Source organism: Oncorhynchus nerka, linkage group LG15, assembly GCF_034236695.1.
Source record: "Oncorhynchus nerka isolate Pitt River linkage group LG15, Oner_Uvic_2.0, whole genome shotgun sequence".
Lineage (NCBI taxonomy): Eukaryota > Metazoa > Chordata > Actinopteri > Salmoniformes > Salmonidae > Oncorhynchus > Oncorhynchus nerka.
The window spans coordinates 72,050,763-72,075,882 of record NC_088410.1 but is presented as its reverse complement, the minus strand read 5'-3'; the positions used below and the strand labels follow the sequence as shown (position 1 = coordinate 72,075,882).

Below are 25,120 nucleotides of genomic sequence, written 5' to 3'. Positions count from 1 at the left end.
GAAGTGTGTCTCTAACACTTTGAACAATGGGAGAGTATGCCAGAGGCCCAGTAATGAGGTCTCCTCACATCTGACTTTGATGTGACAGGAGTGTGACACTAAAGACACCACAGTGAGTGTGACAAGGTAGTGTGCTGGGACACACTCCAACAACATGCAGTAAAAATCTCAGATTTGTACTTTGACACCTCAGTGTGGAACAGTGCTCCCATTTCCCACTGGTCACATTCATTTCAACTAGTCAAATTGGTTAAAGAAACTGAAGGAACACCAACTTAAAAATGTGTCAGTCTCATTAACAACAAGAAATGGTCAAGCAAGCCACATTCAGAAACAAAAAGAAGACATTAAAAACAAGTTTAATATCATTTCTGAAATTATGAAAATGTATAATAATGCTAATTAAGGTAAATCCCTAATATTGCCAATACAGGCACATTAGACGACAAATAATTTATATTAACATTTAACAGAAAACACATTTATGAAAATATATCCTCCTCAACTTTTGTTTTAAAAGCAAGATGACATGAAATTGAGATTTAAACTGAGCAATCATATGCAGTTGAAGCATTTTTTTTTTAAATGGACAAACACTCAGTAAAATTTGAAAACAACAGTGTGCTGTTGCTGAAATAAACCTGATTAGATGGCAAAGCAGGGTTTAAGTAAAAAGGCAATGGCACCCTCATAGCCAGATACTGTAGGCCAAGCCATAGCTCAAGTGTAACAAGTGCATCACCTTCCTATCAGAGACAGTCAGGGGGTTGAGTATCACAGTGCGATAACACAGCAAACCAAAACACAGTGAGGAAAACCACATTATTCCATGTTTACTGAATATAGGTTAAGAAGGATGGTTAGTAAGGACCTTTTTAGCACCAAAAATGGATGGTAGTAAAAGCCACCCTCTTTTTTACAATCATAGGGAACAGAAAACCTCAAATGATAAACATGGGGTTTTGATACTTGTACCGTAGCGGTCATGAAATGTTATCGAAGCGTTGGGTTATTGTTTTTGTCATGGCAGATGGTCAGCTAATACTTATAATATATAGTGACTTTTGTATAATAGAAATACAGCAGGACATGTGGAAAACTTAACAGTGAAAACTTAACAGCCTCAGGACCAGTCAGTACTGAGATTGTCAGAAACGGAGGCTCAGATACAGCAGTCATTTAATTAAAAACAGAAGACTGATTCATTAGAACTAATAGTACATCTCTGTAGAATCTATGGTAGACCAAACAGTTTAACTACAGTACCAGTCAAAAGTTTGGACACACGTACTCATTCAAGGCTTTTTCTTTATCATCACTTTTCTACATTGTAGAATAACAGAAGACATCACTATGAAATAACACATATAGAATCATGTAGAAACCAAAAGTGTAAAACAAATCAAAATATATTTTTCATCTGGAATGCATTCCAATTAACAGGTGTGCGTTAAAAGTTCATTTGTGGAATTTCTTTCCTTCTTAATGCGTTTGAGCCAATCAGTTATGTTGTGACAAGGTAGGGGTGGTACACAGAAGATAGCCCTATTTGGTACAAGACCAAGTCCATATTATGGCAAGAACGGCTCAATTAAGCAAAGAGAAACTACAGTCCATTATTACTTCAAGGTCAGTCAATCTGGAAAATGTCAATAACTTTCAAAGTTTCTTCAAGTACAGTCACAATAACCATCAAGCGATATGATGAGACGGGCTCTTATGAGGACTGCCACAGGAAAGGAAGACCCAGAGTTACTTCTGCTGCAGAGGATAAGTTCATTAGAGTTAACAGCCTCAGAAATTGCAGCCCAAATAAATGCTTCACAGAGTTCAGGCATATTTTAACATCAGGCCTTCATGGCCGAATTGCTGCTACTAATTGCCACTACTAAAGGGACACCAATACGAAGAAGAGACTTGCTTGGGCCAAGAAACCCAAGCAATGGACATTAGAATGGTGGATATCTGTCTTCTGGTCTGATGAGTCCAAATTTGAGATTTTTGGTACTACCCACCTTGTCTTTGTGAGACGCAGAGTAGGTGAACGGATCATCTCCTCATGTGTGGTTCCCACCGTGAAGCATGGAGGTGGTGTGATCGTGCTTTGCTCAGTGATTTATTTAGAATACAAGGCACACTTAATCAGCATGGCTACCACAGCATTCTGCAGTGATACGCCATGCTATCTGGTTTGCGATTAGTGGAACTATCATTTGTTTTTTAACTGGACAATGATCCAAAACACACATCCGGGCTGTGTAAGGGCTATTTGACCAAGAAGGAGAGTGATGGTGCTGCATCAGATGACTAGGAGCCACAATCACCCAACCTCAACCCAATTGAGATGGTTTGGGATGAGTTGGACCGCAGAGTGAAGGAAGAGCAGCCAACAAGTGCTCAGCACATGTTTGAACTCCTTCAAGACTGTTGAAAAATCATTCCTCGTGAAGCTGGTTGAGAGAATGCCAAGAGTGTGTAAAGAGGTCATCAAGCCAAAGGGTGGCTATTTTGAATGACTTAAAAAATATTTTACTTTGTTAAACACTTTTTTGCTTTCTACATGATTCCATGTGTGTTATTTCATAGTGTTGAAGTCTTCACTATTATTCTACTAAGTAGAAAATAGTTTAAAAAATGAATAAAACCCTTGAATGAGTAGGTGTGTCCAAACTTTTGACTGGTACGGTCTGTGGATCCATGGGACGTTTCATAGTGCCATTCTTCTGTACAGCTAGCAGGCCATCTGATCTGGCTCAGCTCCTGCTGATCTCATGAAGTGCCAGAGAGGGGCGCCTTTGCTCCCCCTTTTAATTTAGAACAGCTAATAGAGCATTTCCCCAACTCGGTCCTCGGGACCTCAAGGGGTGCATGTTTTGATTTTTGATCTAACACTACACAGTTGATTTCAAATAATCAAAGCTTGATTAGTTGATTATTTGAATCAACGGTGTAGTGCTAGGACAAAACCATGCAGCCCTTGGGGTCCCGAGGACCAGGTTGGGGAAACCCTGAGCTAATAATTACATTTGTACTTGTGTCTAGCTTCAGTGCAGGCTTGTAAGGGCTAAAAAGGACTAAAACTTGGACGAGTAAGGTGAGGGTTTCCCTCTTCATTTCATTGTCAGTCTTGACTGGAGAGAGGGATAGGAGAAAAAGCTGACAGATTCCTCTACAAAGCTAGGACTGGATGAGGGCCAAATGGGTGGGGAGGGGGTACAGTACTCTCTTTTTAACCCATGTATGGGTACTTCCATTCTCTGAGCGGGACGTGGGTGGCCTTGACCACCTGTGGGGATGTCCATCGCAGGACGTAGTGAGGACCACCAGGTTTGTCATTGGTACCTATGCAGACAAGAATGTTCACGTTTTAGCTGTTATAAGTGCTTATATTCATCCTATTTCATATTAATAAAAATGCTGTCGGCAGAAGGCATTATGTCAGACACAGAGAGCTCATCAGGAGTCATGAAAAGTCCTGTTTCATAGAACTGTTGACAGTCAAATGAATATCAATGCTTTGGAGTGGTGTGTGGGTCATTTTACCTGAAGCTCTGGCGCCACCAAATGGCTGCTGGGCGACAATCGAGCCGGTGGACTTGTCATTCACGTAGTAATTTCCTGCAGCGTTCCTCAAGGCCTTAGCTGCCTCATCTACAACATTCCTGGAACAAATATGATTAAAGGATTAGGACGTTTTCTTGACAAGTGTCAATTTCTGTGTAAAGTCAAATCTATTAACAATGAGCAGATCATAGTAGGCGTGGTTGGCATACATAAGAAATTATCTGAAAAGTTATAGGGATAACTATATTATGTTCAGTCTTCATGGAGCAAGCAACCCTTTCCCAGTAAAATTATGGTACACCATAAAAAAAAACAGATGGAGTGTTCTAACTTACTTGTCAAGAGCGAAGACCGCTCCTGTCAGGGCGTATGGTGATGTGTTGTCTATAAGGTTTAGAACCTCCTTGTAGTTGTTCTCAGGGTAAACATAGACAGACAGAACTGGGCCAAAGATTTCCTACAGGACGTTCATCAAGAACAGAGTTATAAGAAAGCTAGTTATACATTCCTATATTAATTGACCTACCTTAATTATTAATTACCTTAATTAAAAACAAAAAGCTGAAATTTCTTGAGTCAATAATTATTCAACCTCTTATGGCATACCTAACTATGTTCAGGAGTAAAAATGTGCTTAACTAGTCACATAATACAGCTGAATTCAGAAGTTTACATTACACTTTAGCCAAATACATATAAAAACTCAGTAGAGAGAATGATTTATTTCAGTTTTTATTTCTTTCATCATATTCCCAGTGGGTCAGAAGTTTACATACACTCAATTAGTATTTGGTATCATTGCCTTGTAATTGTTTAACATGGGTAAAATGTTTTGAGTAGCCTTCCAAAAGCTTCCCACAATAAGTTGGGTGAATTTCGGCCCCCAGAGCTGGTAACTGAGTCAGGTATGTAGGCCTCCTTGCTCGCACTCACTTTTTCAGTTCTGCCCAGAAATATTCTATAGGATTGAGGTCAGGGCTTTGTGATGGCCATTTGCCACAACTTTGGAGGTATGCTTGGGGTCACTGTCCATTTGGAATACCCATTTGCGACCAAGCTTTAAGTTCCTGACTGATTTCTTGAGATGTTGCTTCAATATATCCACATAAATTTCATTCCTCATATTTTGTGAAGTGCACCAGTCCCTCCTGCAGCAAAGCACCCCCACAACATGATGCAACCACCCTCACGCTTCACAGTTGAGATGGTGTTCTTCTGCTTGCAAGCCTCCCCTTTTTCCTCCAAACATAACAATGGGCATTATGGTCAACAGTTCTATTTTTGACCAGAGGATATTTCTCCAAAAAGTACAATCTTTGTCCCCATGTGCAATTGCAAACCATAGTCTGGCTTTTTTATGGCGGTTTTGGAGCAGTGGCTTCTGCCTTGCTGTGTGGCCTTTCAGGTTATGTCGATATAGGACTCGTTTTACTGTGGATATAGATACTTTAGTATCTGTTTCCTCCAGCATCGTCACAAAGTCCTTTGCTGTTGCTCTGGGATTGATTTGCACTTTTCTCACCAAAGTACTTCACCTCTAGAAGACGGAACGCGTCTCCTTCCTGAGTGGTATGAAGGCTGCTTGGTCCCATGGTGTTTATACTTGCGTACTATTGTTTGTACAGATGAACGTGGTACCTTCAGGCATTTGGAAATTGCTCCCAAGGATGAACCAGACATGTGGAGGTATACAAATTTTTTTCTGAGGCCTTGGCTGAATTCTTTTGATTCTCCCGTGATGTCAAGCAAAGAGGCACTAAGTTTGAAGGTAAGCATTGAAATGCATCCAATTGACTCAAATTATGTCAATTAGCCTATGACATCATTTCCTGGAATTTTCCAAGCTGTTTAAAGGCACAGTCAACTTAGTGCATGTAAACTTCTGACCCACTGGAATTGTGATACAGTGAATTATAAGTGAAATAATCTGTCTAAACAATTGTTGGAAAAAATGACTTGTGTCTTGCACAAAGTAGATGTCCTAACCGACTTGCCGAAACTATAGTTTATTAACAAGAAATTTGTGGAGTGGCTGAAAAATGAGTTGTAATTTTTTTTTTGAATGACTACCTCATCTCTGCACCCCACACATACAGATAATTGTAAGGTTCCTCAGTCGAGCAGTGAATTTCAAACCGATTCAACCACAAAGACCATGGAGGTTGTTCTTATGCCTCGCAAAGAAGGGCACCTATTGGTAGATAGGTAAAAATGATTGAATATCCCTTTGAGCATGGTGACGTTATTAATTAATGGGCAAATGTTGCACAATCCAGGTGTGGAAAGCTCTTAGAGACTTACCCAGAAAGACTCACAGCTGTAATCACTGTCAAAGTTGCTTCTACAAAGTATTGACTTAGGTGTGCAAATACTTCTGTCAATGAGATATTCCTGTATTACATTTTCAATCAATTGGCAACATTCTTTTTAAATAATCACTTTTTCATTATGGGGTATTGTGTCTAGATGGGTGAGAGAAAAAAACTATTTAATCAATTTTGAATTCAGGCTGTACCAACAAAATGTGGAAAAGGTCAAGGGGTATGAATACCTTCTGAAGGCATTGTACATGTATATAAATTAATCCAAGCACATAGCCTGACCGCTGGTCTCAGTTAAAATTGATAAAATAATCCTGCTCCTTTTCTCCATAAAAACAGCAATATCTATTAGACAAGGATAAATGAACAAGTCAGTAATTTTCAGCAATTCAAACCCAACTGAGTCTGTTAAGTAATTCTGACATGTTCGGTATGCATGTCTGGTATAACTCTGGCAGGTTGGTTCAAAGAAGTGAGAACACATGGTTCTCGGATGTTTATTCTGAGATCTTTCAACTGGAAATGTTATGTAGTAGGTATGTGTGGTAGGCCAGTTAGTCAGCACACAGTCAGGCCACAGTTACACATCCCACCCCTTGGGGAAAGTGGCACTCTGGGCCATTCAACGAAGCTCCGGTATGCATAAGAAGCCTGTGGTGTGTGCACAAGTGGGGGGATTACCAAGCTAATCAGCTAAACGAGGGTTATCTACCGACCCACAGAGCTTTTGGATCTTCCGTTTGACATGACCTTTTGGAGTTTTTAAATCACCAACCTTACATCAACGACCCCCTTGTGCTGGCTCGACCAGTCACGCCGGAACTGTCCCCCAGATCCCCAGTAAGCAAACACTCTGTTCCCAGGCACAACCACACCCAACCCGGACATTCATACTTTCACAGTAATGCACCTGCCTAGTCAGGTTACAGAACAATTAGGCAAGCGTAGGGCCCCTACACACAACAAGTATAGTATCACAGTAGGTTGTCTAATCGGGTCCATAACAGAGTCACATTATGAAGTTCCATAGGCTAACAGTGATGGGGAACAAAGTGATCTACAATATCAAATCTTACCTCGGCCATGATGGCTTCCTGTGGGTCTGTGCTCTCAATGATGGTCGGCTCCACAAAGTAACCCTTCTTGTCATCACAGTGTCCCCCAGCAATTATGTTCAACTTAGGGGATGACTTGGCATGGTCCAACCACTTCTTAATACGAGCAAAGGACTAAAAGAAGAAGAAATAATGTTGAAAATATAAATATTAATCTTGTTCAGAAGTAATAAAGCTGGTTCTAATCAAGCATCCAGTGTGGTGAAAATGTCACAGTACTGTACCTTGTCATCAATCACAGCAGAGAAGAATGTACTCCAGTCCTCCACAGGCTAGACAGTGGAGACAGAAAGACTCTTAACAACAACCTGACATCGAATGAACACTTACAGTACAAACTTCAACGGTTTTAAAGAACTGCTACAGCAGAACAACTCAACTGGCTGTATCTATTCCCACCAAAATAACCCTAGTGCAAGTCACTGATAAATTTGACAGTCCTCAGAGCTAAGGTCAGTTGCCCACTCACGTCTCCAACTTTGAGCTGCTTGTGGATGTCCAGGAGCCCCTGTTTGATCTGGGGCCACAGGGAGTCTGGTACATACATCCTGGAGCAGGCTGAGCACTTCTGCCCTCCGTACTCAAACGCAGAGCGGATGGTCCCAGTCACCACACTCTGCACATCCGCAGACTTGTGCACAAAGTGGAAGTTCTTACCGCCGCATTCTGAAAGACATGACAGATGAGAACATCAGTGAAGCAATGTGTAAAGAGTGATATAGGTTAGGGATGTGAAAAATTGACCATTTAAACGGCTAATAAAACCATAATTATAGGCCTTCCGAGTGGCGCAGAGGTCTAAGGCACTGCATTGCAGTGTTGCGGCGTCACTACAGCCTGGTGTTCGATCCTAGTTTGTGTCACAAACGACCGTGACCGGGAGTCCCATAGGGCGGCGCACTATTGGCCGGGGGGGCTTTACTTCGCTCATCGCGCTCTAGTGACTCCTTGTGGCAGGCCGGGCACCTGCAGGTTGACTTTGGTTGTCAGTTGAACAGTGTTTCCTCCGACACATTGGTGCTTCTGGGTTAAGCGAGCTGGTGTTAAGTGTGGCTTGGCAGGTCATGTTTCGGACAACACATGACTCGACCTTCGCCTCCTAAGGTTCAGAATTTTTGGAACGGAGGAGTGATTAGTTGCCGTAGTTCCGAGAACACAAACACTTGCATCTTTCATAGCGAGCTAGTGAGGGGTGAAGAGAAAGAGGACAGGCACAGTATAGGCAGCTCGACTACCAGGCAAACGGAGTCAGAATCATGCACTTGGCCTAACTATTGGCAATCAAAAGCTGTATCTCACAATGGAATGTTGTATCGCAATATCAAGGCTTGCAATGTCTCTGAAATTAAGTAAAGCAGGGCCTATCATCAATGAATATGCTAAGAACAAAAAACATTTAACAATCCCAATTTTGTTCAAGTGTTTTAACATTCACACCCCAACATAGGCATAAGAATAAAGATGATATTCCCATGTAATGTTCAATGGACAGCTAATTAAACAGCTAGTGTGTTGCGGTGTATGGGCTGTACAGCTAGCGCCTGGCGGTGTACGGGCTGTACAGCTAGCGCCTGGCGGTGTACGGGCTGTACAGCTAGCGCCTGGCGGTGTACGGGCTGTACAGCTAGCGCCTGGCGGTGTACGGGCTGTACAGCTAGTGCCTGGCGGTGTACGGGCTGTACAGCTAGTGCCTGGCGGTGTACGGGCTGTACAGCTAGCGCCTGGCGGTGTACGGGCTGTACAGCTAGCGCCTGGCGGTGTACGGGCTGTACAGCTAGCGCCTGGCGGTGTACGGGCTGTACAGCTAGTGCCTGGCGGTGTACGGGCTGTACAGCTAGCGCCTGGCGGTGTACGGGCTGTACAGCTAGTGCCTGGCGGTGTACGGGCTGTACAGCTAGTGCCTGGCGGTGTACGGGCTGTACAGCTAGTGTGTGGCGGTGTTGCTCCAACCCACCTCCTCCCACCCGAGGGAAGTTCTTGTAGATATCCAGGTTCTGGGCCACTTGTTTCCACAGGCGCTTGAAGGTACTGAAAAAGATGAATGGGCTGTTAAGAAAATACAGGGGTTATCACACATTATGTGAAACTGGTCTAAATGAAAAGTGGCAGACAGTTTCAGGTTAATATTATTTGACCATGCTGGTCATTTATGAACATTTGAACATCTTGGCCATGTTCTGTTATAATCTCCACCCGGCACAGCCAGAAGAGGACTGGCCACCCCACATAGCCTGGTTCCTCTCTAGGTTTCTTCCTAGGTTTCGGCCTTTCTAGGGAGTTTTTCCTAGCCACCGTGCTTCTACACCTGCATTGCTTGCTGTTTGGGGTTTTAGGCTGGGTTTCTGTACAGAACTTTGAGATATCAGCTGATGTACGAAGGGCTATATAAATACATTTGATTTGAATATACATAAACTTATACAGACGGACACATACGGGACACTGCCGGTAAAGTTGATGCCAGCCAGATGTTCAGAGGAAGTGATGGTGTCTCCAAACACTGGTCCGTCGGCTGGCACAAACTGGATGATGTTGGGGGGTAACCCTGACTCCCGCAGAACATTGTATACGGCGTAGCTAGCTGACATGGCTGTGTCGCTAGGCTTCCACAGAACTACATTACCCTGACAAACACAGAGCCAGGGCAAACAAAGAAAGTCCAGTTCAATTCAGACTATAACCAACAAGACACACGAGGAACTTAATGTGAAGTAAATTACAACTATAAGGAAATGTTTGTATTGTTGTTAGTAGCAGGGGACTTACCATGAGAGCAGGTGTACCTGCTAGGTTTCCACCAATTGCAGTGAAGTTAAATGGGGCGACAGCAGCTACAAAACCCTATAGTTAAAGGGGAAATAAAAGTGTTGACATAAAAAGTCATGGAATATAAGAGTTCCAGAAATCAATCCTAACATATCCCCAAGTATACAGGTTGTCGTCTGTGACTGACTATTATTAAATTGAACAGATAATGCTAGGACCAGTGAGTGCTCACCTCCAGCCCACGGTAGAGCATGGTGTTGGTGCTACCATCACTGTCCAGGGGCTGCTGGCTCTCCAGTTCAACAGCGTGCTTCGCATTGAAACGGAAGAAGTCTATTAGCTCTGCAGCCGCATCAATCTCTGCCTGCACCACTGTTTTGCCCTAGAAAAAAAAGGAAAAGATATTAAATAGAAAGCAGAGGGGATGAATATCACTCAATTCAAACAGAGAAGATCCCCTTGGTGATATTCAACAATACCACAAATATACAGTAAGACTATGAAAACCCCATGTAGGCTAAATAGTTCACTGTACCTGGCCGATCATGGTCTTGGCCAGAATCTCAGCTCTCTTAGGTCCACTGATGATGTCAGCAGCCTTAAAGAGGACCTGGGCTCGGTCCTGGATGGGTTTCAGGTCCCATTCTCTCCTCGCCGCCACAGAGGCTAAGATAGCTTTGTTGAGCAGGTCCTGTATCAATCATACCGAGGTAACACCATCCAGTCATGTCATGTAAATCTTGGAAAATGTCTGACACATAAAAACAGAAGAATTGTACTCTTAGTTTACCTTGTCAGCATAGCAAAACTTGGCCAGTTTGTGTGAGTGGTTGAAGGGCTTTGAAAATAAAATTACAATCGGTTATAATAGCTTCAGGAAATAAAATGTAAAAAAGAGTGAGGTACTGGTCTTTATCAAAAGGTAGAAATAACAGGCAGGCCTCCAGCAAAGTAGCATGTTAGTTTATGATAGTCAATGGATCTTATCAGAAACAGAAGAAAACACACAGCTGATAACCCAACGGTATTACAGTCATTTACAGTCTGACAGGCCTTGAATGCTTCGGTTTGGATTAGACAGTATGCTGTGTATCTGAGCAGCAGTGTGAGTGAAAAGTGAGAGATTCAGTCTCCAGGCTCCCATATTTGCAGGCAGCGTGGAGCAATAGTTTGCTCAGATTAGGGACATGCTGTTGACTCTACTCACCGATAGCTGGTATCTGATGTCTTTGGTCCACACATGTTCATCTCCAACCACACAGGGAATCTCCTCTGTCTTCCCCTTCAGGTCATCCAGGGCCTATCACACACACACACAATTATTGTGTCTCACCTTTTAGAGAGATGACCTTGTTGTAGGTCACGAAGGGCAAATACTGAATGGTGCAGGTGGATGTTGCTTGAGAGTGTGTGCATGTATGATTGTGTGTGTACCTTCTGCAGCTCGGCCCTCTCTGGACTGCCCTCGTTGAATCCCAGGATGGGCTCATTCTTCACCTCAACAGCTGCACAGGGGAAGGTCCTGAAACTGCACACAAGCAGACACACATGCTAGGACCAATGCACACCAAGTGAAAACAGACATATGCATGCAGTAGATATTTCCACATAGTATCAGATTTCTGGATGGAATGTGTCTCATGCTGAAAAATGTGTTCCTCAATGTGTTATAGCCCTATACCTGAGGTAGCCTACTGGCCTTTAATTCCCTTAACCCTTTATACAGCTATGTTTTAATATGTTGATGGATAGGAATGAATGCCATTCTAGTTTATTTTGAGGCAAGTCCAAATCCTCACATTGTATAAACCAGGCACAATGCTTTGGACCCGAATAAGGCTTTTACTGGCCATGTAGATTGTGGTCATGGTACAATGTTGAACTCAGTCTAATGAGTGTACAGGTGGTCTCCATGCTGATTCCATCCTGCCTCTTCACTGCTACATGTTGGCAAGCTGCCGTCTTGTGTCAGCTGGAATAAGTCATTTACTAGAGGTAATTTCACATGAGTTATTCTGGCCGAGACTCCCTATAGCAGCAAGCAAACAATTGCAATAAGGCTTTTTTTCTTATTTACAGTCCTCTCTGTGAGTCAGGGTGAAGTGTCTATTTAAAAGTTATTTGTGGAAAAGTTACAACACCGCCAAACTAAACAGTCAGTGAAGGTCAGAGTTTCAAACCGGGGAGACAGGGGCTGGTATTCAAATATTTAAAATGGGTGATCTGGTGTACAAAAGACAACCTTTATAAATGTTTATTGATCTTCACCACCATAGACCTCTAAAGAGACTCAAAATTCCTATAATGTTTTAATTGGGGTTACTGCATAAACAAACATGAGTAGAAATTCATGCAACTGGCTTGCCCATATCAAGGTGTCTTGAGTCCATTTCTTGCAGAACACCAGTCCCACTTCAGGCTTTTAACTAACCACATTTTTTTTAGCTCAAGTCATGTCACAATGCTGCTTGTTGAATGAATGTGCACTTCCGTGAACTGTTACCTTCACGCATGCGCCTTGGAATGTTAACCAGAAGAAACAAAATCATGAAGAACTTATTTAAACTCATTTAGCTCGCGTTGAAAGGGTCTGGTGGCTGGCAAGGAAAAAAATGTCTTAAATCATTACATAACAAATTCAGCATTATTGCCTTTAATTTGAAGTTTATTTGTAATTGTCCTAATTGGCCAATTGTACAGTGTGGAAAAAAACGTTCTGGTTAAGCAACAATCATAAGTCAGAAATCGACTATCAACTACCGAAATAATGCAAATGACATTAGGCTACGAAAAGTCAAAGCTAAGGTAAGTTGGTATCGTGTATGTTCATGTGAAATTACATACCCCCTCCAAGAATGACACAATGCCGATCTCACACGCAGCATGTTTCAATGGAAAATATGTAGAGAGAAAGGGCAATCTAATAATAACACACTACTGCCAGCGATATAATGTATCAAGAACTGATAAGATACATCGAAACGGTCTGATATCTTGAGAATGTAGCCTACTGGTTACATGTATCGCGAGTTTAGAGGATTCAGGCCGTACCAATATCCGATAGGGAGCCCACCATCGTTATTACCATCATTGCGTCTAAATTGTCACAGTATGTGATAGTGTTGCATCAGAATAATTAATTACATCATTTACTCTTAAGATTTAGACTGTGAAGCTGTTTTAAAATCCTACTTGTTCATATTTCAAAGAAAGAAGTATTGTAAACACACCTTTCATTTCCAGAATGAAACTTACTGGAGGCAAGGAGGGGCGAGTCTGTGAATAGCCATTTAGCGCTAAGGAGAAGACATCCCTAGCCAATCAGAGTAGCGCTGTCATGTCTGAATCGAGAAATTCTATTTCTGACTGATCAAATGTGTAGTGTACATCGTTTCTCTTGGAAGGTTATGTCCTTCGTCTTTTGCACAATTACGGATTTTCCCACTTAACCAGAATGATTTGAATTGTGACAAATGTAGAGGATGTGTAGTCTACTGTTCCCATACCTGTTTAGCTAAAAAAACATTTTTTACTGCAAGTGTTGCAAAGCAATCCATATTTTGCTTCCCCTGCTATTCGGTGGAGGGTGTGTGCTTCAAGTCAGAGTATAAGGGCCTCTTTTCCTAGTTTAAATGGATAAACATTCACAGGCAACACCATGGGCCAGAAAAGGTTGAAAACATTCGCCATGCTATCAATCCAGCATAATTTCTGCTGTGTTCAAAACAACTTGGAAATCTCAGACTTCAGTGAGTTAAAGACAAGTGGGAACTCGGATTGGAAAAATACGTTTTGAACGGTCATCCAACTCGGGAGCTCGTGCCTCTTTCTAGAGCTCCGACCTGAAGATCACCGACATGTTTCAATCTTGTTTTTTTTCCGGCTTCCCTGTTGTTTTGAAAGCACTATAAATCCAGAGAATGCCAGACTTTGATGAAAAGGTTCATGACAAAATGTGCCCACAAGAAGGACCGCTGTACCACCTTCCTGTTCAAGTGAGCACAGAACAACGAGTCCAAAAATGTATTATATGCTGCTGCATTAATGATGTAATATGCCAGGGAGGTATGTACAGTTGAAGTCGGAAAGTTTATACACCTTAGCCAAATACATTTTCAACAAATCCTGAGTCAATAATTATTCAACCACTGTTATGGCATACCTAAATATGTTCAGGAGTACAAATGGACTTAACTAGTCACCTAATACAGTTGAATTCAGAAGTTTACATACACTTTAGCCAAATACATTTAAAAACTCAGTTTTTTACATTTAATCCTAGTAAAAAAATCCCTGTTTTAGGTCAGTTAGGACCACTTTATTTTAAGAATGTGAAATGTCAGAAGAGAGTGATTTATTTCAGCAGAATTTGACATACACTCAATTAGTATTTGATAGCATTGCTTTTAAAATGGTTTAACTTGGGTCAAACGTTTTGGGTAGCCTTCCACAAGCTTCCCACAATAAATTGGATGAATAATTTTCTATGGGATTGAGGTCGGAGCTTTGTAATGGTCACTCCAATACCTTGATTGTTTTCCTTAAGCCATTTTGCCACAACTTCGGAAGTATGCTTGGGGTCATTGTCCATTTGGAAGACCCATTTGCGACCAAGCTTTAACTTCCTGATGTCTTGAGATGTTGCTTCAATATATCCACATACATTTCTTTCCTCATGATGACATCTATTTTGAGAAGTGCACCAGTCCCTCCTGCAGCAAAGCACCCCCACAACATGATGCAACCACCCCTGTGCTTCATGGTTGGGATGGTATTCTTCTGCTTGCAAGCCTCCCCCTTTTTCCTCCAAACATAACGACAGTCATTATGTCCAAACAGTTCTGTTTTTGTTTCATCAGACCAGAGGACATTTCTCCAAAAAGTACAATCTTTGTCCCCATGTGTAGTTGCAAACCGTAGTCTGGCTTTTTTTATGGCGGTTCTGGAGCAGTGGCTTCTTCCTTGCTGTGGGGCCTTTCAGCTTATGTCGATATAGGACTCGTTGTTACTGTGGATATAGATACTTTTGTACCCGTTTCCTCCAGCATCTTCACAATGTCCTTTGCTGTTGTTCTAGGATTGATTTGCACTTTTCACACCGGAGTACGTTCATCTCTAGGAGACAGAACGCATCTCCTTCCTGAGCGGTATGATGGCTGCGTGGTCCCATTGTGTTTATAGTTGCGTACCATTGTTTGTACAGATGAAAGTGGTACCCAAGGATGAACCAGACATGTGGTCTACCATTTTTTTTCCTGAGGTCTTGGCTGATTTCTTTTGATTTTCCCATGATGTCAAGCAAAGAGGCACTGAGTTTGAAGGTAGGCCTTGAAATACATCCACAGGTACACCTCCAATTGAGGTTAGCCTATCAAAATCTTCTAAAGCCATCATTTTCTGGGATTTTCCAAGCTGTTTAAAAGCACAGTCAACTTAGTGTATGTGAACTTCTGACCCACTGGAATTGTGACACAGTTAATTATAAGTGAAATAATCTGTTAACAATTTTTGGAAAAATTACTTGTGTCATGCACAAAGTATATGTCCTAACAGACTTGCCAAAGCTATAGTTTGTTAAGAAATTTGTGGAGTGGTTGAAAAATGAGTTAATGACTCCAACCTAAGTGTATGTAAACGTCCGACTTCAACTGTATACTGTAGCTAAGAAAGAAATACTAAGTGTATGTTGTGTAGTAAGGTGTTAGTAGCCCATGTGCCTCACCCTAATAATTTGGTCCCTTTCCCCCTCATAACTTAGGCTACTGTTCTGACTTGGTGGTGCACATGTAGCCTATACTAGCCTGTTTTAGAGAAATCATAATTGAATATTGTACGAGATTTCATTTACTGCTTATATGCCCCCTTTATTCATCCTACAGTTCTGACTTGGTATACAGAGAAAATACTGGAAAAACAGCCTGTTCTGAATTCTGTCACTCTACATTTAAAAAATGCCAAACAAAAGTTTTAGCTCTCTTTGTCTTAATCAAAATGACAGATTGCCTTTTGTCCACTCATCATTCCCTTATGCCATCGTTTGTGCATCTCAATTGTCATTAGAAACCACATTTGTTTAAGCAGGTCAGCCATATCAGCTATGTTTTAAAAAAAAGGCAGTACATGATGCTGAATGAACTGTTTTGCTGCCAGACAAGGATCTGCTGATTAGCCAAATGTAGCAGTTTGAAGGATCACTCCATGGTGCTGAGAAGAAAGCACTCCTGTTGAAACAGCTTTATGTAGGCCCTAACCGCTTGTTGGCACCACTTCACATGGTGAAGCCCCAAAATTGCCCTCGCTAGAAGCATGTGTTTCAGACATAAGGAAGTGGATGGCTGCAAACTTTCTACTATTAAACTCGGACAAAACAGAGATGCTTGTTCTAGGTCCCAAGAAACAAAGAGATCTTCTGTTGAATCTGACAATTAATCTTAATGGTTGTACAGTCGTCTCAAATAAAACTGTGAAGGACCTCGGCGTTACTCTGGACCCTGATCTCTCTTTTGAAGAACATATCAAGACCATTTCGAGGACAGCTTTTTTCCATCTACGTAACATTGCAAAAATCAGAAACTTTCTGTCCAAAAATGATGCAGAAAAATTAATCCATGCTTTTGTCACTTCTAGGTTAGACTACTGCAATGCTCTATTTTCCGGCTACCCGGATAAAGCACTAAATAAACTTCAGTTAGTGCTGAATACGGCTGCTAGAATCCTGACTAGAACCAAAAATTTGATCATATTACTCCAGTGCTAGCCTCTCTACACTGGCTTCCTGTCAAAGCAAGGGCTGATTTCAAGGTTTTACTGCTAACCTACAAAGCATTACATGGGCTTGCTCCTACCTATCTCTCTGATTTGGTCCTGCCGTACATACCTACACGTACGCTACGGTCACAAGACGCAGGCCTCCTAATTGTCCCTAGAATTTCTAAGCAAACAGCTGGAGGCAGGGCTTTCTCCTATAGAGCTCCATTTTTATGGAACGGTCTGCCTACCCATGTCAGAGACGCAAACTCGGTCTCAACCTTTAAGTCTTTACTGAAGACTCATCTCTTCAGTGGGTCATATGATTGAGTGTAGTCTGGCCCAGGAGTGGGAAGGTGAACGGAAAGGCTCTGGAGCAACGAACCGCCCTTGCTGTCTCTGCCTGGCCGATTCCCCTCTTTCCACTGGGATTCTCTGCCTCTACCCTGTTACGGGGCTGAGTCACTGGCTTACTGGGGCTCTCTCATGCCGTCCCTGGGGGGGGTGCGTCACCTGGGTGGGTTGATTCACTGTTGTGGTCGGCCTGTCTGGGTTGGCGCCCCCCTTGGGTTGTGCCGTGGCGGAGATCTTTGTGGGCTATACTCGGCCTTGTCTCAGGATGGTAAGTTGGTGGTTGAAGATATCCCTCTAGTGGTGTGGGGGCTGTGCTTTGGCAAAGTGGGTGGGGTTATATCCTTCCTGTTTGGCCCTGTCCGGGGTGTCCTCGGATGGGGCCACAGTGTCTCCTGACCCCTCCTGTCTCAGCCTCCAGTATTTATGCTGCATTAGTTTATGTGTCGGGGGGCTAGGGTCAGTTTGTTATATCTGGAGTACTTCTCCTGTCCTATTCGGTGTCCTGTGTGAATCTAAGTGTGCGTTCTCTAATTCTCTCCTTCTCTCTTTCTTTCTCTCTCTCGGAGGACCTGAGCCCTAGGACCATGCCCCAGGACTACCTGACATGATGACTCCTTGCTGTCCCCAGTCCACCTGCTGCTGCTGCTCAGTTTCAACTGGCCTGGGCCCTAGGACCATGTCCCAGGACTACCTGACATGATGACTCCTTGCTGTCCCCAGTCCACCTGGCCATGCTGCTGCTCCAGTTTCAACTGTTCTGCCTTACTATTATTCAACCATGCTGGTCATTTATGAACATTTGAACATCTTGGCCACGTTCTGTTATAATCTCCACCCGGCACAGCCAGAAGAGGACTGGCCACCCCACATATGCTCTCTCTAATTCTCTCTTTCTTTCTCTCTCTCGGAGGACCTGAGCCCTTGGACCGTGCCCCAGGACTACCTGACATGATGACTCCTTGCTGTCCCCAGTCCACCTGACTGTGCTGCTGCTCCAGTTTCAACTGTTCTGCCTTATTATTATTCGACCATGCTGGTCATTTATGAACATTTGAACATCTTGGTCATGTTCTGTTATAATCTCTACCCGGCACAGCCAGAAGAGGACTGGCCACCCCACATAGCCTGGTTCCTCTCTAGGTTTCTTCCTAGGTTTTGGCCTTTCTAGGGAGTTTTTCCTAGCCACCGTGCTTTTACACCTGCATTGTTTGCTGTTTGGGGTTTTAGGCTGGGTTTCTGTACAGCACTTTGAGATATCAGCTGATGTACGAAGGGCTATATAAATAAATTTGATTTGATTTGATTTGTCACCATTATAGTGCAATTAATGTATTGTTTAGTGTTGTGTAGTGGCTTTGCTGGCATGCATCTAAAAAATGCATGCCAGCATGGGTGCATGACGTGGGTGCAATTACATGCACATCAAACATTGTAATATGTATAATTAAACATGATAGGCTACATCTCCAAAGGAGAACAAAGACTCAAGCTAAAGGCAATCCACCATTTTATTTCATTTCCCCCCCAACACCAATAACAGTGTACATTATTTTCTTTTTTAACAACAGTATATCCTAAATCCCCATGAATGCAAAGTTTTACTGATAGATGACATAAAAATAACATTTTACTTTACAATGCACAGAGGTATGCATTGAAATAAGATGCAGGGACAGAAATGTGAGTTAGAAACAGCAGGCTTGAAATAGCATCATCATAATGTGATGTGTCAAAAAAAATACACTGGTCATGAATGGTCATAGTAAAGACAGTACTTTCCTCAATGGCTACTTTGACTGGGGATTCTGACCTACTGCTATCTCTACAATACTCTATAACCACCCACTACAGGCAAACTCTGTATGTTATGGTGACAAAGCAATATAAAATACATATCAGCAATGGCTAATGTAACACTTTAGACCCTTGCACTACATTAATAAAACCCACTCATATAAAACACCCATGAAACATTTAAACCCAACCATTGCAGGTTCCCATATAGGCTCAATGAGCCAGACTTTCTAGATGATCATTGTCCTGTAAGGGTAGGCTACATACTAGTTCAATTAAACATTTACAATTTGTGTTTGCTTGCTGGACAGAGAACAATGTGTCAGGTACACATCAGATGTGTTCTAACTCACGGCGAGAGATTTTTTTTGCACCAGTTCTGATAGTTAGGTTGGACTGTACTCAGAAGGCTGCCCCTGGATATTGACCACACATTTATCAAAGAAAGGGAGATACCTAGTCAGTTGTACAACTGAATGCATTCAACTGAAATCTGTCTTCCGCATTTAACACAACCCGTCTGAATCAGAGAGGTGCAGGTGGCTGCCATAATCAACATGTCTACAATCTGTTCAATGGGAAATACCCTACATAACTAAAAGTATGTGGACACCTGCTCGTCGAACATCTCATTCCAAAAATCATGGGCATTAATATGGAGTTGGTCCCCCCTTTGCTGCTATAACAGCCTCCACTTCTGGGAAGGCTTTCCACTAGATGTTGGAACATTGCTGCGGAGACTTGCTTCCATTCAGCCAGAAGGGCATTAGTGTGGCCGGACACTGATGTTGGGCAATCAGGCCTGGCTCGCAGTCGGCCTTCCAGTGCATCCCAAAGTTGTTAGATGGGATTGAGGTCAGGGCTCTGTGCATGCCGGTCAAGTTCTTCCCCACCAATCTCGACAAACCATTTCTGTAAGGTCCTCGCTTTGTGCACGGGGGCATTGTCATGCTGAAACAGGAAAGGGCCTTCCCCAAATTGTTGCCACAAAGTTGTAAGCACAGAATCATCTAGAACACTATGCTATAGTGTTAAGATTTCTCTTCACTTGAACTAAGGGGCCTATCCCGAACCATTAAAAACAACCCCAGACCATTATTCCTCCTCCACCAAACTTTACAGTTGGCACTATGCATTGGGGTAGGTAGCGCTCTCCTGGCATCCGCAAAACTCAGATTTGTTGGTCGGACTGCCAGACAGTGAAGCGTGATTCATAACTCCAGAGAACACGTTTCCACTGCTCCAGAGTCCAATGGCGGCAAGCTTAAACCACTCTAGCCGACGCTTGGCATTGCGCATGGTGATCTTAGGCTTCCATGCGGCTGCTCGGCTATGGAAACCCATTTCATGAAGCTCCCGACAAACAGTTATTGTGCTGACATTGCTTCCAGAGGCAGTTTGGAACTTGGTAGTAAGTGTTGCAACCAAGGATGGACAATTTTTACACGCAGTCCCGATCTGTGAGCTTGTGTGGCCTACCGCTTCGCGACTGAGCCGTTGTTACTCCTAGACATTTCCACTTCACAATAACAGCACTTAAAGTTGACCGGTGCAGCTCTAGCAGGGAAGAAATTTGACGAAGTGACTTGTTGGAAAGGTGCCACCCTATGACGGTGCCATGTTGAAATTCACTGAGATCTTCAGTAAGGCCATTCTACTGCCAATGTTTGTCTATGGAGATTGAATGGCTGTGTGCTCGATTGTGTGCATGAAATAGCCGAATCTACTTATTGGAAGGGGTGTCCACATACTTTTGTGTATGTGGCGTATGTTATCTGATTTGTTCTCTTTGTAGAAATGACATCCTGAGACATCATGAGAAATAAGGGCATAGGCCTAATGGTTACCAGCCTACACTGTATGGTGCAACAAAGGACGAGCAAAAACATGGCTTACGTCATGCTGGTTTTAAATCTTATACAATGTATTTTGATGGTTAGCTGGGAATAAGGCCTCTCCCTGAATGTTATGTGTCTGAATATTTTACTATGGTTTAGGAAATAATATACACTAGACTGATTGGGCCAGCCTTTTTGTGTCAGATGAAATAGTTAAGTGTCCTGACCATTTTGACCATCTATGATGTTAACGGAATATGATACATATGTTAACAGAATATGATACAGAGAATATTTCATTTCTGCCTCAACACTCACAATTCAATCTGTATAATGCAATTTCATGGACTATAGGCCCATTTAAAGCTACAGGAATTGATTTCGAGAATTGCAACACTATTGTACTGCAACTATGATGTGCCTCTAGTTCAAATGTAAAACAATTCAGAGAAACAACCAAATGCAATAGCCCCTCTTCCCCACAGAGACAATGCAAAGACAAATGTAATTATTAAAACCCTCATCATACAAATAGCACTTTTATCCTTGATTCTGCAAACTAACAACATTTCATAAACCAATTGAAAAATAACTTGCAGAAAACCTCTCCCAATCCTTGTGCGTTCATCAATTTTGTTAATTGATTAGTTCAATGAAAATCATTAGACTGAATGTAATACAACAAAATGAATTACGTATAGCGCATTATGAACAGAAAGGCATCTAGGGTATACGATCACATGCCAACAGCCCTCTTATCACAGGAGGCTGCTGAGGGGAGAACGGCTCATTGAATGGCATCAAACACCTAGAAATCATGTGTTTGATGAATTTTCCCATTCCACCTATTCCGCTCCAGTCATTACAATGAGCCAGTTCTCCCCAATTAAGGTGTCACCAACCTCCTGTGTCTCTTATGTATGTACAAACTATTCTAAGCCCAATCCAGGGCACATGACAATGGGACAACGGAATATGATAGGCTGGACAGAAGGGAGGGGAGTTTTTGTGAGATGCCATTTGAGGTTAGTCGCCCAGATTGGCAAAAATATAACCTAAATATGGCATTGTACAGTGTATAAGTTAGGAATTGTATTAGCAACCAATGTACATGGTGTTGCCAGTTTCCGTGATTGTTTTGTGTAATATATCTTCCATAACCTCTCTCTGAGAGGACAAACAGATGACCAATAACTCTCAACAGCCCTTTGGACTTACCAAAGAGTAGCCCAAGGGACAATCAAGAACTTAGTTCTAACAATCATAACATATACATTTTAGGGGAAATTACAACATTTGGCTGAAGCTTAGTATGATAGTGATCAGCAAAAGGCCATACAAATCAAAAACAGCATATTTGCTGGCGCCTTGTTCCATATTATTTTCAATAATCTTTTCCATGTTTACAGACATTAAATTAACATGGGTAGGGAGGGAAGGGGTATGACTTTGACAAAGACAACTAGGGGTCACTGTTCCAACATTTCCCTTTTTTGAGACAATTCTGCACCTTCTACTTCGGAGAACACACATGAGCACTCTGAATGACAACTAGAAAACACCTGCCCAGCTTAAAAAGGCTAATCATAAGGGAGAAGAAGGGTAGGGAAGGTCATCCTGAAATAAGGCTAGCTAAATTGCATAGAGCTTGAACAATGCATTATGCAGCAAAGGGCTGTGCACTGGTAACCATGGAGAGTCCAGTCAGGCTGTTTTGTTTGTATTGACTCTGGTGAGAACATTTCAATACCCAATTGTACATGTACATGTGCCGTATGTGAATGATCCATCTGCATCCATGGGGCACATGCAAGTAGAAAATGGTGTGATTGCTCTTGATTTGTGATTATTAAAAGAACTCAGGCATATATTCTCACTGGTGAATACTGTTGTGTATGTTGTTCCCTGTTGACCAAATGGACTGTCCACCTCAGTCCAACAGATTGACGATGGTGACAGTGCAACTGTTTCGAATATGCTAATAGTGAGCCAGTACGACTGGTTTGATAAGGTTGACTGTTTTGCTGGATGTTCTTGTGGAGCTCTGATTAGGTTGAAGAAACCAGCAAGGCAGCACTGAGGAAGAGAGCACAGCTGACACTGTATTGTATGTGCCACCTCTGCCTTATAATACTTGTGAAGCAAAGGAACACCGTCCCCCTCCATCCCTATGAGAACAGAGACAATAAGCACCAGTTGGGAGAGTGGGACAGACCCTTAGGACCATCAGGACCCCCAGCCAACAGTGCCAAACGGGCCAACCCCCAAGCAGGGTGGAGCTCTGTGAGCAGCTATACGTCAGTGAGTGGAGGAGTGAGGGGCGGTGCCAGGCAGGACAGCCATCAGCTGATTGGCACCTCAGCCTCGCCGTCCTTGTCCAATAGTTCTTCCTGGATCTCGTCAGTATTCCCTGAGTCGCTGCTGGCCACCGAGCTGACAGAGGGAGAGTTCCTGCCCCCTTTGATCATCCTCCTGCACGTCTCCATCTGCACGTCCAGACCACGCTTCATGCTACACATCTCCATGTACTCATGCAGGTGTCTGTTCATGTCACTCTTCGCTGTGGCTAGCTCCATCTGAGTGAGGGAGAGAGAGATGATAGAGAGAGGAGATGAGGAGAAAGGAAGCCAGAGAAATAGAAGGGGAAAGAGTAAGGAGGACCGAAGAGAGAGGGTAGGGAGGAGAGAGAGAGAGAGACATCAGTGACATTGAGCTGGGACAGGTGCCAGCCCTGCCAGGGACTGAGTCACTCTGGCCAGATGAATGGTCACCGGAGTCACAAATCAAAACCAAACAGCAAGAGGGACAAAACAACCAACAAATCAAAAGGCAGTCGTTGTCCTCCTATGTCCTGTTACTTGACAGGTGTTTCTGTTAGATACAATAGATCTCTAACAGGCAGATACATCTCAGGGGATTTCATTCTCCTCTATTTTTGTTACTGTACCTCTGTTTCTGTCACATTCTCACTCTCAGACACACACGCAGGCACACACAGCCTGTTCACCTCAATCGCGCCAATGGCCTCCTGGTACTCCTGCTCTCTGGTCTTGAATAGTGATTCTGTCTCATCTATGAGGCTGCCCAGGCTTCCATCCTGAGAGACCTGGGAAGAAGCATAGAGGATTAGCTGAAACACTCTCATTCATCGTTTGGATATTGCATTTCATTTCTCAACTGGAGCATAACAATGGGCAGAATTTGACCTTCAAGTCAAAATGAACAAACGTTATTTTACTGCAAACATTTGTGTTTGCCGAATATGAATGGATGGGAAGTATGAGAGGTAACCGACTCCTCAATGCCCTCCTGTACCCTTGTCCATTAGTATATCAGTAGGTAGTGGTAATTTAACGGTTTTATATTTTTCCTGTACATAAGTATCCTTGACATTTGCTGTGTGGTGTCTAATCCGACTCACAGGCTCCTCTGTGTTGCTGTTGGCTGCGCTGGTGGCTGTGCAGTTTGATGCGGTGATGGCACTGGGTTGTATGTTATAGTTGGTGAAGTCCTCCCATAGCAACAGGGTCTCGTCATTCTCTTCCCACGTCAGGCTGTCACAGTCGTCATCCATGTCAAACGTCTCCCTCCTGGCAACACAATTATCATCTGAACAATGTCTGTGTGGCACAGAGACAGGAAGGAAAAGAGAGGGAAGAAAGGAGGAGAAACAACAGGCAACACATTTACAAGAGGTCCAAACACAGAGAAGGAAAGATCCATAGAGAAGACATGCAGGAAAACAGAATACACACAGTGTTTGAGAAAGACTTGAGACAGTGACAGAAGTTTTAGTGGAACACAAATTATACTTTTATTATTGACACTATTATTCAAAACTACATTTTAGGCATACATATACACAATGAAGACATTCTGTAATGTTCTCATCTAGCTTTTGGTGGCCCTACTGAAAACAAAATGAATGCCGCACTCTGCATTCACACTAGATGGGAGTAAAGGACAACATTATATAAATACAATGCACCACTGGGGTGTGTGTGTCACAGGAGGTTGGTGGCACCTTAATTGGGGAGAGCGGGCTCATGGTAATGACTGGAGCAGAATCAGTGGAATGGTATTATATGTCAAACACATGGCTTCCAAGTGTTTGATGCCGTTCCATATGCTCCGTTCCGGCCATTACTATGAGCCGTTCTCCACTCAGCAGCCTCCTGTGATGTGTGTGCGCACGTGTGGAGGGGGTCATAACGAAGCCAGCTCGTCTTTCTGGATGGCTGTACTGAGTGTGCGTGTGAAGGCTGACTCACAGTTGGTTGAGCATTCGTTTCATTTCATCAGTGATGTTAAGAGGGACCTCCTCCTCCTCCTCTGAGGTGCTGGTGCTGGGGTCTGCATCCATCTCAGAGCTGTCCTCATCAGACACAGGCCTGCGCTCCTTCCTGCAGCACGCCGTGGCGCCCTGGAACACACACACCCCTAACCAGGTTAGTCACTCAGCGCATCAATGCAGGACAGAATTTTGGGCAATTTGTCTATTCTGATATTAATAATTTAGGCAGTACCATACACTACCTAAAAAGCCTCTGGTCTGATTCTGGCTGGATTCGTATTTTGGCTTTGGCCAGCAATGTCGGCGCAATGGAAAGTCAAAGCTTCA

General features: G+C 43.0%; 2 protein-coding genes across 2 annotated transcripts in view; both read right to left on the bottom strand.

The window, feature by feature from the left end:
• Positions 1–341: 341 nt before the first annotated feature.
• aldh4a1 (aldehyde dehydrogenase 4 family, member A1) lies at positions 342–12,783 on the bottom strand. Its single transcript, XM_029683453.2, has 15 exons — positions 12,611–12,783; positions 11,201–11,294; positions 10,974–11,066; positions 10,557–10,604; positions 10,302–10,457; positions 9,999–10,148; positions 9,767–9,841; positions 9,437–9,624; positions 8,955–9,028; positions 7,470–7,666; positions 7,225–7,272; positions 6,962–7,114; positions 3,900–4,021; positions 3,544–3,662; positions 342–3,342 (listed from the first exon to the last, which is right to left on the bottom strand). The coding sequence occupies exons 1-15, from the start codon at positions 12,649–12,651 to the stop codon at positions 3,230–3,232; spliced, it is 1,671 nt and encodes a 556-aa protein (XP_029539313.1). The 5' UTR covers positions 12,652–12,783; the 3' UTR covers positions 342–3,229.
• A 5,574-nt stretch (positions 12,784–18,357) lies between these two features.
• iffo2b (intermediate filament family orphan 2b) overlaps positions 18,358–25,120 on the bottom strand; it is a 40,362-nt gene continuing 33,599 nt past the window's right edge. Inside the window, exons 6-9 of the mRNA XM_065001880.1 lie at positions 24,771–24,922; positions 23,921–24,089; positions 23,507–23,605; positions 18,358–23,075 (exon numbers count right to left, since the gene is read on the bottom strand). Coding sequence (XP_064857952.1) covers positions 22,842–23,075; positions 23,507–23,605; positions 23,921–24,089; positions 24,771–24,922 — 654 coding nt within the window. The 3' untranslated portion in view covers positions 18,358–22,841. The remainder of the gene's footprint in view (positions 23,076–23,506; positions 23,606–23,920; positions 24,090–24,770; positions 24,923–25,120) is intronic.